The sequence below is a fragment of the Stylophora pistillata genome, chromosome 3 (genome assembly GCF_964205215.1).
Source record: "Stylophora pistillata chromosome 3, jaStyPist1.2, whole genome shotgun sequence".
Classification (NCBI taxonomy): domain Eukaryota; kingdom Metazoa; phylum Cnidaria; class Anthozoa; order Scleractinia; family Pocilloporidae; genus Stylophora; species Stylophora pistillata.
Genome location: NC_142521.1, coordinates 29,245,386 through 29,259,351, shown reverse-complemented (window position 1 = coordinate 29,259,351; position 13,966 = coordinate 29,245,386). Strand labels below are relative to the sequence as shown.

Genomic DNA, 13,966 nt, shown 5'->3' with positions numbered 1-13,966 from the left:
TGTTCTGTGAGATATATTAAATTCTGAACTCTGAAACTGAAACACCAGACCTAGACATCTTATGCATCCTAGATCGCATAATAAAAACAGAGAATGACAGGTGCTTTCTCGTAAATCTCATATGCCTTTAACAAACGCTTAAGCTTGCATGGCCGCTTTCAGTCATGGCTTATTCTCAAGGCCGATCTACGTGTGTACAACTCCCTCATTCACCTAATTACTTGCTACACAAAAACCGTTTCGGGGAGCTATCGGTCGCGCGCAGCAGTAAATTACAGCGTCCTTAAAACAGAGTTGTGCTATCACTCTCAGAAGGGATAGCTCTAGCGAGGCTATCGAGGTGGTCAGACTTGGAAACTATTGAAAAAAGGAACAAATGCATATGTTTAAATAACCTAGAGTCACCGAGGACACGTTAATGATTACTTTATCAAAAATAACCAGATCCCCTCATATAATAGAAGAAAGAAGGACGATATTCATCTACCCAGACCAAAGCCGAGACTGGAAAAGAGAACTTTTAGATAGCCTTTATTTGATTCTTTGCCATAAGTCATCATACAAGCTGAGTCCTTTCAGATTTGTGAGCATCGAATTAAAAAGTACATGGTTTTATAACTTTCAATTTCAAATTTTTTACCAATAGAACTGCATGAGAATGTTTCAAATCATTTTGTACCTCATATCGTTTAAAGGAATATATTTGTAGTTCTTAATTTGTTATGTGTTAATTTCTACTACAGTATTGTTAGTTTTAACACCAGGGCTCCTCTGGAAGCGATGGACGAGCATCCCATCCAGGGAGGAGTAGAAATACTCCTAGTCGCTTAATGTTACAGAAACCGGAGTTAAGCGCCGGCCTGATGGGCCACGTGACTCGTATACCTAACCCTAAGCTGAATGAACTACCCTGAATAATCAAAGTGTTTTTATCGAACTCGAAAGTCTCTGACTAGTTACTAGCAAATAAACTTCCTGTAAAAGTGAACAAAATACAATTTCCGTTCTGTTTTTTTAAATAGATCAGAGACGCTACCAGATGATAAACTTAATTCATAGAATTAACATTACCATGTAACCTACAAGCGAAATGGATCTCAATCATGACATTGAAGAGATCTTCGATGTCGAAGAAAAAACAAAGTGCAATCATAAACCCAGCATAACTTTTCAAATCACTACTGGGTTGCCCACCTTTTTATAAACGAGTCCCACAACAGCAAATTTCGGTCTTATGGCTAATGTGCCCACCTTAAAGTAGGCCTGGGTTAGCAATGCCGTTCTTGTAATGGTCGCTAGAGAAATACCAGTGACAAAGGGCAAAAATGTCTTGTAACTGATACCTGAGCCTGTAGAAATACTTTTCAAGAGGTACTATATTAAGAAAGGTAGAGCATTGAATATCAGTGAGTCACATAGCCTTAGCAATGCCAGAATGATATAATCTCTTTGAGAAGTGGTTCTCATCATTGCCCTCCACAAGAGAGACTTTTTTCCCTGGTGTACAGTTGCTCTTTCCTCCGAAAGCCATTCTCGTTCTAGTTCAGTCATTAGTCTATCTGCTTTGTTAAAAGTTCCTACAGGGAATAACAAGCTATCGTCCAGGGGTTGTTTACTACCGAGCTTGACTGTATCATTCAACCAAGAGAGAATTCTCCGCGAGAACAAACCCGCATTTTCTCTTGGATTTGTGACAGAGATACCGGCCATGGGGACTGTTCCAACGTTTGTACGCTCTGCAAAAAGAAAGTAACGAATAGAAGGAAAATACCGTGGCATCAGTAAGGATTGCTGTTGTTGCTCTTTCTGATACATACATAGGGTACTCTCTATCACCGAAGGTACCGAGTGACACAATTTTATTTCTCTAAAGTTTACCAAGTCAGCAGCGGTAGTGTGTACGGGTTCTAAGCACCCCACTGCTTGTAACCCGCAGACATGGATGCTAAATTAACAGCCGTAGGTATCAACGCAAAAGAAACTGCTACAATTTTCCATATTACAATTTTTGTAAATAATAAGACAAAAAGAACGAGAGATAAAAATATGAAAATAGAAGGTATAAATATTAACTCATAAAGTAGGCCTATCATTGCACGATTCGAATGGGAATAATACATATTTATTACACGACTCGGGCAGTCAAAGGGCCAATAACTAAAATCAACCAATCAAAATGTTCTATTGCCAGTCCAATATTCTCTAAGTATTGGACCGGCCACTGACGCGAATGGTCCTGAATGATACCGCACTTGTGTCCCTTTGAACTTCAGTTGTATAATAAATCTCTTATTAACCAAGCTTGCTCGGGACCGTACTGGAAGAATATCGGCCCTCGGTCAAGCTTGGTTAATAAATATATCTTATCAACCCAGCGCGAGGGCCGTAGTGGGAGAATATCGGCCCGAGTTCCTGACAGTACGGACCGAGCGCAGCGAGGTCCGTACAAAAAAGACCGAGGACCGATATTCTTCCAGTACGGTACCGAGCAAGCTTGGTTAATAAGAGATTTATTATACGACTGAAGTTCAAAGGGACACAAGTGCGGTATCATTCGGGACCATTCGGGACAGTGCCCGGTCCAATACTGAGAGAATAGTGACCGGCAATAGAGGCTTTTGATTGGTTGATTTTAGTTATTGGCCCTCTGACTGCCCGAGTCGTGTAATAAGATATACTATTAATGTCACAACTTGATGAGAGATTTTCAAAGCAAAACGTCAACTGAAGTGCATACATAAAAGACAGAAAGGTACTTCAAAACAGTTGAAATATGTCCCGTCCTTGGTGCAAGAATATGCAAATGTTTCGGAATGCACTGTTCAGAATATATCAATCTTCTCCTTATGGGAGATTTATGGATTAACTGAACTTTTATTACAAGCCTTTCGCACATCTAAAAACTACATACAGTAATCAGAAATACCTCTGCCAACAGAAACCGCTGGATTGTTTACATCTGATATTTCTGGAAATTAATTTAAACTTGGTTGTTTAATGCAAGTGAACCTCTTGATGAGAACTACTGACCTAACTGTGACAAAATTTAAAGTTTTGGTAATTTTTAGAATACTTGGTTTTTTTTCCCGGTGGTCTGCTAAGGATACATGATAGTTTTCCACTAAGCGATTGTTAAAAGTTTACATACCACACGGCAAACTCTGATTGTTCTTCAATCGTGCCCTCCAAAGGTTACCAGCTGATAAAGTAAAAACTTTCTCTTTACAAAATTTATTTGGGGAAAAATTTCCTGAAATGTTATCGTACCAATAACAGTTTTCCAAAGGGAATTGTCTACGGTTTCTGACATTAGATTTGAGCTTGAATGAATTCTCGTTTGTTTACCTCGTCTGTTCCAGCACAATCTCATAGGTTAATTAAAACTGTACCTTACCCGTTCTTTCAAAACTCTAGCTGTTCGTACTAAATTGAGTCTGCTATCTTTGGCTGTTAATCGCCTTTCATCTCTTTCATCAGCTCGAATTTTCAAAGAGCGAAATGAACCACCGCGGTACTTGTCTGACATTGCATAATCCATAATCGGCTTGTGGGTATTACCGCTGTACAATGCCCTGCTCTAATCTCACTCTTAGCCAGTCAGAGTGCGTGTTATATCGGCCACAAGCCTAAGCCATGTAACAATCATCTATCGATATTTGGGAACACAATAGCAATAATATATGCAGGAAAGTCCAATACCAATCGATAAAATCCGCAGTGGATGAGCACGTAAACCTAATTCATTTCCTGTACTACGTGTGGGGCCAAATATCTGGGAAACAAAGTTTGGCTCTCATGGATCGGTACCTTCACAACAAAAAACAGCAAAAAAAAACAACATTATCAATAACAAACAACACAAAAAAAGAAATAAAATTAAGTAACGAACGATCAAGTTTCAAAACAACAACAACAATAATAACAAGGACACGACATAAAATAAAAATATTTATCATCTCAAAGTATATTACAAGCGTCTGGTCATTCAAAAGTATTGATTACTGTTCGCATTTTTTTCGTTTGAAGGGAGAGCAACCAGTGCAACACGATGAACGAGGAGACTCAGCTTCATCCAGTAGGATACGATGTCCTCCATGCACAAAGGCAAGTTTGCCCTGTTCTGTCGCGACCAAATCTTGAGCTGCAATCAGCTGCTTCATCATGAAACCGGTGATAATGTCTTCGGACTCGTGTTGGTTTGGGCCTTTAATCACCTTACTCCCTATACGAAGTAAACTCAGAATTCCAAGACTCATTCCCAGAGCAGGATTAATCACAGAAGCTACACCAGTCACGGCAGCTGAATAACCTGTAACCAGTCCAGTCCTATCAACAAAAGACGAGGAAAAATGAATTTTAAATTTTTGGAAACGAAAAAAGACACTGATACAAAAATTAATGTAAAAAAAACAAATGAACGAACAGTGAGAGCATCTTTGTAAAGGGTACATGTATTTTGCTACAACCTGTGACATCCATGAAAAATGGAAGTTGGATATGTGAAAAGAAAGGCGAAGTGCAATACCTTTCCCAATCCAGATTTGTAGACATCTTTTTTTCGGCCACAACAACATCATACCGGTGTTTTTTTGACCGAGAAAACATTAGAATGGTTTTTACAAAGGAACCTGATTCTTCGTAATCTACAACAACAGAGCTAGCCTTCGATCCGTAACGCTGGGTTTCTGGAATTTGGTACCGGTCCATCATTTTTCCAAACTCATCTTCCGTCAGACATTTCACATCCTCGCGGCGAAAGGTAAACTTTGATTTGAAGAGTTCCATATTTTCGAGACTTTTCTCAAATTCTTCGAAGGCTGCGAGGGCAGCTAAGTTGAGAGAAGGAAGAGGAAGCTGAGGCACTTGCTCTAGCTCTTGTCGTAGGGCATCACCGTTAAACGACTCGCTGGACGAGTTGCCCATAATCTGTAGACAGAGAATTGTACTCTGTATCCAAAAAAGTTAAGGTTGGGAGGAGTGAGCTTTCTGCAAATTCTTGTGGATTATATGGAGCTTATCTCTCGAATTTGCCTTCGGTTTAAAAAACTTTTTCGATTAAATTTCACATGTCATCAATCAAGCGCCACTGCTATACTAAAAACCATCAACCCCATAAAGCTGAACTCCTCTTAAATTTATTGTTACCGAAGACGTCTCTTTTACGAGTATCTACTTGAAACGCATAAAGGAATAAATAAAACCCGTGCGCAGTAAACAAAGCAAATAATTGAAATTGTATAGTTACAAGACTTACATTCGTTTAATTATTCGATGCGTATCAATTTTTTGGGTGTACGAAACTCGCGTAGAGTCGCAGTAATTCGACAGGTTTATAAGAATACGGGTGATTCATCGAAGAAACGCTGAACACCCGCACTATTAACCCTTTCCGAAGATTCGAGAGTATTGATTATTCCGCGAAGGAGAAGTAAACTGTTGTATCTAAAAAATAATGGCGTATCAGGCCGTATCCAGTTGAGAGAGAACACAAAGAATTTTTGTCTTTGTTCACTGCTTATATCGAGTTGTTATGCCAGAGAAATAAGAAACACTAAGAAGCACGCATCGGCATAATTTTTGGCATTTACAGCTGTGGGTTCGTTTCTTTGTTACGGTTTTGAGTGTATGACATCCATCTGTTCAGAAAACGAAACAACTTACCATTTAATATCTGTTCCGCTGGCTCTTTAAGGTTGATTTCGTGAAAGGCAGGAAAGTGCGGTGCGTGTTATTTCGCTTTACGATGCCTAAGCGTTATAAATACTCGATTTCTACCTGGCATACGCTACTTCGAATCAGAATTTTGAACAACAAGGAAATGCTAGTAACGTGGAAGTAAGTTTCACGCTTTTCCGGGAAATCAGTACGTTGCCTAGTTGGTAGTCCACACATACGTATTGTGCATGCGCAAAAGCACCTGGTCAATGCAAAAAATCAGTTAGTTTGCTTTTTATTTTCCTCATAGGTCTCGTGAAGTCAAGTCCTTGAGAACCTTCCTGGCTCGATAAAGTTGTTCTCGAATATCTTGGCTCGTAAATTTGACAATAATATTGTCCCTCAATTGCTCAAATAGTGCTTTACTGCGAAGGATCGTGCTCATATACGTTAGTTTGCAACTAGGCAACGCACTGATTTCCCGGAAAAGCGTGAAACTTACTTCCACGTTTCTAGCATTTCCTTGTTGTTCAAAATTCTGATTCGAAGTAGCGTATGCCAGGTAGAAATCGAGTATTTATAACGCTTAGCCATCGTAAAGCGAAATAACACGCACCGCACTTTCCTGCCTTTCACGAAATCAACCTTAAAGAGCCAGCGGAACAGATATTAAATGGTAAGTTGTTTCGTTTTCTGAACAGATGGATGTCATACACTCAAAACCGTAACAAAGAAACGAAGGATCGTGCTCATATACGTCTCATAACCGCAGTTCACACATATGTTTCATATGTTTGTTGTTGTTTGATTTATCATCTACGGGTTTATATCGAATTAATTTGATGGCCTGCTCCCAGTTGGCTTGTTAGCTCAATTGGTAGAGCGCTGCACTAGTATCGCAGAGGTCAGTGGTTCGAATCCCGTACAGGCCTGAAATTTTTTTCAGGTCTGATTTTCACTATTGCTCAAATAGTGCTTTACTGCGAAGGATCGTGCTCATATACGTTAGTTTGCTTTATTAACTATGGTCAAATCAAACGGAGGAGGGACAATATTATTGTCAAATTTACGAGCCAAGATATTCGAGAACAACTTTATCGAGCCAGGAAGGTTCTCAAGGACTTGACTTCACTAGACCTATGAGGAAAATAAAATCTTCATTGATGCAAGTCTTAGTCAAACCAACAAGGATCTCTTCAAGGATTGTCTTAAAACCAAGAAAGACAAAGGCTTCAAATTCTTGTGGACCAACGGAGGGAAGATTTTCATGAGGAAGGATCTGAGTGTGAAAGCAGCAAGGTAATCGAGATCACCAATGCTTATTCCCTAAGCAAAATAGGCAAAGTAATGTGCACGCTGCGAAGTGCAAGCACCGTAGCCATAACTGTTGTTACGAGGATCGAATTCTTTTTACTGATTCTGTCACGCAATCCCAGACTTTTCTAGAATTATCTATAATCTGTAATATTCCAGAAACTTCTTTCATGTGACTCAGCAGTTTCCAAAAATAGTACAATTTGTAATACGCTATAAATAGTAATAGAACATTCTAGATAACTAAAGTAAATGTATAAAAGCTGGCTTGTGAGAAGTACAAAAGAGATTTGCCCGAGGGCTTACCCTCGTGGCTCGCTGACTGAACTTGTGGAAGCTATGATGCGACGAGGCTATGACCTTTTGACCTTGCGATATCCGGAAAGAAGAAAGAGATGAAAAAGACGATAGTCGAGAGAGGAAGAAGATAGAGAATACAGAGTTTACTGTGGAGTCCTCCGGAAGAGTTTGTGTACAAGGAAAGAATGCGATAAATCAAGAAAGCCAAGCGCTGTGGTCTTCAGTCGGCGGATATTGGAATTGGAAGTTGATCAAGACGACGAACACTCACACGGCATGAAGGATTGTAAGCCTGCTTTATGAACTGAGCACTTAACTTAATCTTTAACCTAAGTAGATTAAACAATGTAAAACTAATCAAATAATAGCTAAAATGGGTAACTGCTTGTTGTTACATTTTTGTTGCGTGCCCTATATCGTACTCGGGAGTCTATTTTCATATATGCTTTGTTAGCGGACATTTGTTGGTCATTCGTGCACGTAACACTGTCATAAACTGCCGTTGGTGTAGAAGCACTTCTGTTGTTGACATTCAGCGGGACATCGACTTTGCCTAATTACCACGTCTTGAGATTAACCTCTTCCCCTGCTACTATAGACCATCTTGTTAGCTCTGATAATGATCTTCATTTACCTTGTGATATGAGTTTTTAGTACTCTAATTCTCATGAATTTCGTGATAATTATTACATAAATCAATATTTTTCTGATAAATGCTTTTCTGCTCTGCTCTGCACTGCAATATTAGGAGCTTTTAAAACAGCTAACCTTGAGAAATTACAACATACGTTGTCCGAGTTATTTTTTCCTTTCTCAACTGTGTCTCACTGAGATCAAACTTAAAGTTGGCCAAAATGTCTTATCCAATGTTGATACCAGGTTACTCATTCACTTTCCAACCCATTCTGTCAAATGCTGGAGGGGTTAGCTTTTACACCAGAGGATCATTTATTTACAGCTAGACCTGAACTTACTATAGCGACAAATGACTTTGAGGCACTGTGGGTGGAAATGCAAAATGGATCCCACTGTAACATGATTTGATGAGTGATTTCCCAGCATCCAAATGGTAATATACAAAACTTTATGAATTATCTTAGCTGTACAATTGACAAAATTGAAAGGGAGAATAAGCTCTGGCTAATCCTAACAGATTTTAATCTGGACTTTAAATTGGATTGTCACCAGAAAATACAGAAAATTTTCTAAATAATTTGAGGTCCTTCAGCTTCCAACCACATATCTTACAACCTACTCGAATTACTGACCACTCAGAAACACCAATTGATAATATTTTCTTCAATTTGTTAGAACACCTCACCTTAAGTAGGAATATTGTATATGATCTTATAGATCATCCACCAAGTTTCCTTATCGTTCAAAAATACTCTTCTTTGCCTAATAATATCAAGATCTACAAAAGAGATTACTTTAATTTTAATGAATCTGCTCTAACTCAAGATATTCAGTCAGTTGATTGGGAAGATGTATTAGATGTTAATTCTGACCAATGTAATGTTTAATTCCTTTTACTCCACACTCTCTTAAATAATTCATGTTCATATTCCTATCAAACAACTTTCTAAACGTGAATTAAAGAATGAAATCTAAACCATAGATAACTACTGCATGAAAGGTCTCAATTAACTTTGAAAATAAACTTTTCAAGAAGTACCTTACAACCAAGTCTGCATATTGTCATGCAAAATTCAAACTTCATAGGGATAAACTAAACCACTCACTAAAAGTGAGCAAAAACAACTAAATATAATAATCACTTCCATACAAATATGTCTGATTCTAAAAAAGTTTGGAAGGGGATAAGATAACTTGTAAACCTTAAATCCAGGTGTGACAGTATTGCTACTAAATTCCTTATTGACAATATTGAAATAAATGACCCTGAGTCTATGGTTGATGCTTTTTAACAATTTTTTTGATCCAACATCAGAAATAAACTGACAAAGTGTATTCCTAGTGTAAATAAACCTCCCCCTCAGTATCTCACAGCTCCATCCCAAGATAAATATATCTTATTAACCAAGCACGAGGGCTGTACTGGGAGAATATCGGCACGAGGTCTTGACAGTACGGACCGAGCGCAGCGAGGTCCGTACAAAAAAGACCGAGGGCCGATATTCTTCCAGTACGGTCCCGAGCAAGCTTGGTTAAGAAAGAAATTTATTATACGACTGAAGTTCAAAGGGACACAAGTGCGGTATCATTCGGGACTATTCGGGACAGTGCCCGATCCAATACTGAGAGAATATTGACCGGCAATAGAGCATTTTGATTGGTTGATTTTAGTTATTGGCCCTCTGACTGGCCGATTCGTGTAATAATTTCTTTTTATTTCCCTCTACAACTGTGGAAATTGAAAATGAAATTACTGGCCAAAACGCTAACAAATCTACTGGGCCCTTAGGCATTTCAGTTAATATTCTAAAACCTACTAAACATGCTATATCCAAACCTCTAGATATTATATTTAATGCCTCCTTTTCTACTTGAATTGTCTCATATAAATTAAAAATAGCTAAAGTTACCCAGGCTGTTTTTAAAAAGGGCTTTCAAACAAGTTTAAACAATTATTGTCCCACTTCTAAAAACATTGATTCTTTAGAGAATTTTTAATTTTTTTTTTAGAAAAGAAAAAAAGTACTTTATGGAGAGCACTGAGTTTTGCTTCCATGCAAGGCAATCCACTGATCATGCTATTCTAAGCAGCGAAGACTTGACACAACATGCAATTGACTGCCATGAATTTTCTTGTGCTATATTTTTGGATTTCAGTGAAGCCTTTGATATTGTTAATCATAACATCTTAATTGAAAAAACTTGCTCACTATGGCAATCATTGAGTGACAAAGGATTGGTTCACCTAATATCTTACTAACAGATACCAGTTTGTTTCCCAGGGGCTTCAACCAGTTTCTTGTGGTGTTCCTCAAGGCTCAGTTCTCCACACATTATTGTTTCTCTTGTATATTGATGACTTTAGAAACTGCTCTTAAAATACTAGACTGTCATTTATTGTTTTATAAACATAAAAATGTAAAGTACTTGAATCCATTTTGAATGATTAATTAGTTAATATCCATACCTGGTTGTGCTAAATCTAATTTTGTCATTTTCCACCCTCCACAAAGAAAATTGCCCTTTAATGTTACACTCTCCTTAAATGGCACAAACTTAAACCAAGAGAACTCAATAAGGTATCCAGGTGTTGTAATAGATTCTAACTTAACATGAAAAGCCATGTAAGCTACAATTCTAAAAATATTAAAAGAAATATTGGTATTCTTTTTAAACTGTATTACAATGTGAATTTAGACATTCTGCATAATCTATATTATGCCCTGGCTTATTCCTTCCTAACCTATGGTTTAATTTCTTGGGGTAACAGCTATTCTTTCACTATTCAGTTTTAAAATGTTCATGTTTCAAACTGAAAGAGAGCAATTCGAATCATGACATTTTCTAAATTTCGTGACCATTTTAGTCCAATTTTTAAGTGTTTAAATACTGTTAAGCTGCCTGATCTAGTCTTTCTTAATTTTGCAGTCTTTATGTACAAATTTCACAACAAACATCTACCATCTGTTTTTGATACCTTCTGTACACAAGTCAATAAAAGACACAACTACAATACCGGAAGTGCTTTGTAGAAGTTCTACACTTTACCTAAAGTAAGAACAAATTCAACATCTTCAACATAAGTTTTAAGGGTCCTAAAAAATGAAACTCTGTTAATGAGAACTCTAAATCCTTTTCTCTTTCAAAATTTAAGTAATCGGTCAAATGCGATCTCGTTAATGATTGTTAGATAAATGCATTCATAATATCTTAGATTGGAGTTGTTTCTTTCCCGAATTATGTGATTCATTGTTCTTTCATTAAATTCTGTCAACCTTTCTACGTCTGATATAAGTTATTTCATAGTTCACGTATGTATACATGTAATGTTATAATGTTATTAGTTGTCATATTTACGTGTGCCTTTCTTTTATTAATGCTTTGTACTCATATTTTAATCTAATTCTTTATGACTTCCCTAATAGCTTAGTGATAGCATTTTTACTCTTCTTTCCTTTCTTTTTATGTGTATTTGTGCTATCTTCCTGACCATTAATTTATTTTCATTTAATGTTGTTTTCCTACTGGCTGCCTGGCTCTGCTAGCCCCTATCCCTCTCTACAGCGAGGATCGTGCATCATACGTACCCTTAGTCTCCCTCGCAGCCGTTTTCTTTGGATGTCACGCAACGCTCCCCCAAAAGAACGGCTGCTGACAACCGAACTACATTCCTTTCTCCGAATTGGCCAATCACAGCTCGGGTTCCATTTTCAGGAACCTTTTCGCGCCAGACTCACCTTTTGAGACTCGTCCTATCAGATATCGTTTTCTATCACGATCCTCGTGTGGAAAACACAAGACAAATGGCGGTGCTTGAGAGAGCTTTTCGCAAAGCGTCGTCAAAGTTCAAAATTTTCGAGCTTAAAGCTCACCAGAAGCTTGCAATTAAAAACGTTTTAGTCGAGAAAGAAGATGTTTTTGTTAAGTTGCGTACAGGATCCGGGAAATCGTTAATATATCAAGCACTCCCGCTCGTGTTTGACCATGTTACCGATGAAAGTGGTCATATTGTTGTTATTTATATATGAGAACGATTCTTCGCAGTAAAGCACTATTTGAGCAATAGTGAAAATCAGACCTGAAAAAAATTTTCAGGCCTGTACGGGATTCGAACCACTGACCTCTGCGATACTAGTGCAGCGCTCTACCAATTGAGCTAACAAGCCAACTGGGAGCAGGCCATCAAATTAATTCGATATAAACCAGTAGATGATAAATCAAACAACAACAAACATATGAAACATATGTGTGAAGAGCGCTGCAAGAGCGCTGCACTAGTATCGCAGAGGTCAGTGGTTCGAATCCCGTACAGGCCTGAAAATTTTTTTCAGGTCTGATTTTCACTATTGCTCAAATAGTGCTTTACTGCGAAGAATCGTTCTCATATACGTCTCATAACCGCAGTTCACACATATGTTTCATATGTTTGTTGTTGTTTGATTTATCATCTACTGGTTTATATCGAATTAATTTGATGGCCTGCTCCCAGTTGGCTTGTTAGCTCAATTGGTAGAGCGCTGCACTAGTATCGCAGAGGTCAGTGGTTCGAATCCCGTACAGACCTGAAAAATTTTTTTCAGGTCTGATTTTCACTATTGCTCAAATAGTGCTTTACTGCGAAGAATCGTTCTCATATACGTCTCATAACCGCAGTTCACACATATGTTTCATATGTTTGTTGTTGATTGTTGTTATTGTTGTTGCGTTGTACCAACGTGCGGAAACACTCGATAATGCGGGCCGATTTCCTTTACCGGTGATAAGAAGCCACGGACATAACTATTCGGGTTCGCTCCAGCTAGCAGCGGACTGGCAAATGAAGGAGTACAAGTAGTGTAGGAGACGTTGGCCGGCCTAAATTGCAGTGTTCTCGAAGCTTCGCCCAGGTTTGTTGACGGCAAGCACGCGCTTTTTTCCTCCTGATCTCCATCTGTAGGTCGAAGCAAGCGTTTAGCCCTTGGCCTAGATTGAAAGGCGTCTTGTATTTGTTTGATTATTGATGTAATTTACTGTTTCTTATATATTCTGACTTTTATAATCTGTAGTAACCTCTTGAAATAGTGCGAATAAAAAGTTTCAGTTCAGTTTTAGCTTCTACTTTCTCAGTTGTTCGCTGAAACTTTAACAACCGCTCAAACAATCTAGCGTTCGTGACGTTGGCGTAGCAGTTGACGTCTATGTTAAGCGTAGATTCTATAATTTCAACGAAATTGTGAGAAGTTTTCCCAAAAATATATACTCTATCTTTACCAGGGCACAACGATGAATATGTGAAACATGTCGAGCTCTCATTGACAAATTTCTTCGGTGTTTCTCCCAACATCCACATTTTTGCGTGAATCTTACGTCATTCAGATTTTCCGGTATGTGATTGGTCTGTTCAATAGACCGCGACCAAACTGCAAGGACAATGAGAAAGGAATGTAGTTCGGTTGTCAGCAGCCGTTCTTTTGGGGGAGCGTTGCGTGACATCCAAAAAAACGGCGGCGAGGGAGACTAACGTACCCTATGGTTATTCCAGACAGCCAGTATTCCATTTATTTTCAATATTGTTTTTTAAATGGACCTAGGTAGGGGAGTGCAAATAAAGATTATCGTTGTTGTTCTTCTTCTTGTCGCCCGTAATGATACATTTATATACATAAATATATTTGTAATTAAGTTAGGATGTAACACGCGCTCTCACTGGTTGAAAGAGCTTGTTTTATCAAAGTACAAAACATGGGACCAAAGCTGTCAAGCCATCTGCCTATTTGTACCATGTCTGACCATTTGTGAACTTGGTTGGATTGTGAACTTTGCTGGTCTGAAGGAGAAGTAAGGAGAAACCCTGTCCATGCTCTCGAGTGTGATTTATCCAGTTGTGACAAGATCCATTGAATAACCAGATTAGGTGGCCAAATAAACAGCGACAATAGAATAGCTTTGTTTCTTCACCATCTTAGATTAGTCGAGGTATTTCCCCTCCGTAACCCCCCCCCCCACCCCCCGAATTCTTACGCTTGCGCGACACAACAGAGATTGAGTTAGTATAACATCACATCGCTTGATTCTGATCCGA

At 38.4% G+C, this 13,966-nt stretch overlaps 1 protein-coding gene and 1 long non-coding RNA gene across 2 annotated transcripts; both read right to left on the bottom strand.

The window, feature by feature from the left end:
* Positions 1-516: 516 nt before the first annotated feature.
* On the bottom strand, positions 517-3,538 carry LOC148735485 (uncharacterized). The gene is made up of 2 exons (XR_015999411.1): positions 3,395-3,538; positions 517-1,736 (listed from the first exon to the last, which is right to left on the bottom strand). It is a non-coding gene; the product is annotated as an uncharacterized LOC148735485 (long non-coding RNA).
* A 392-nt stretch (positions 3,539-3,930) lies between these two features.
* LOC148735484 (uncharacterized) lies at positions 3,931-5,767 on the bottom strand. The gene is made up of 3 exons (XM_088755381.1): positions 5,662-5,767; positions 4,526-4,926; positions 3,931-4,326 (listed from the first exon to the last, which is right to left on the bottom strand). The coding sequence occupies exons 1-3, from the start codon at positions 5,662-5,664 to the stop codon at positions 3,999-4,001; spliced, it is 732 nt and encodes a 243-aa protein (XP_088611507.1). The 5' UTR covers positions 5,665-5,767; the 3' UTR covers positions 3,931-3,998.
* Between the last annotated feature and the right edge of the window lie 8,199 nt (positions 5,768-13,966).

What these genes read in the sequence shown, in the direction of transcription:
- LOC148735484 (XM_088755381.1), bottom strand. An exon ending in ACAAATCTGGATTGGGAAAG is followed by an intron (nt 4,327 to 4,525) that starts GTATTGCACTTC and finishes TTTTGTTGATAG; the next exon opens with GACTGGACTGGTTACAGGTT.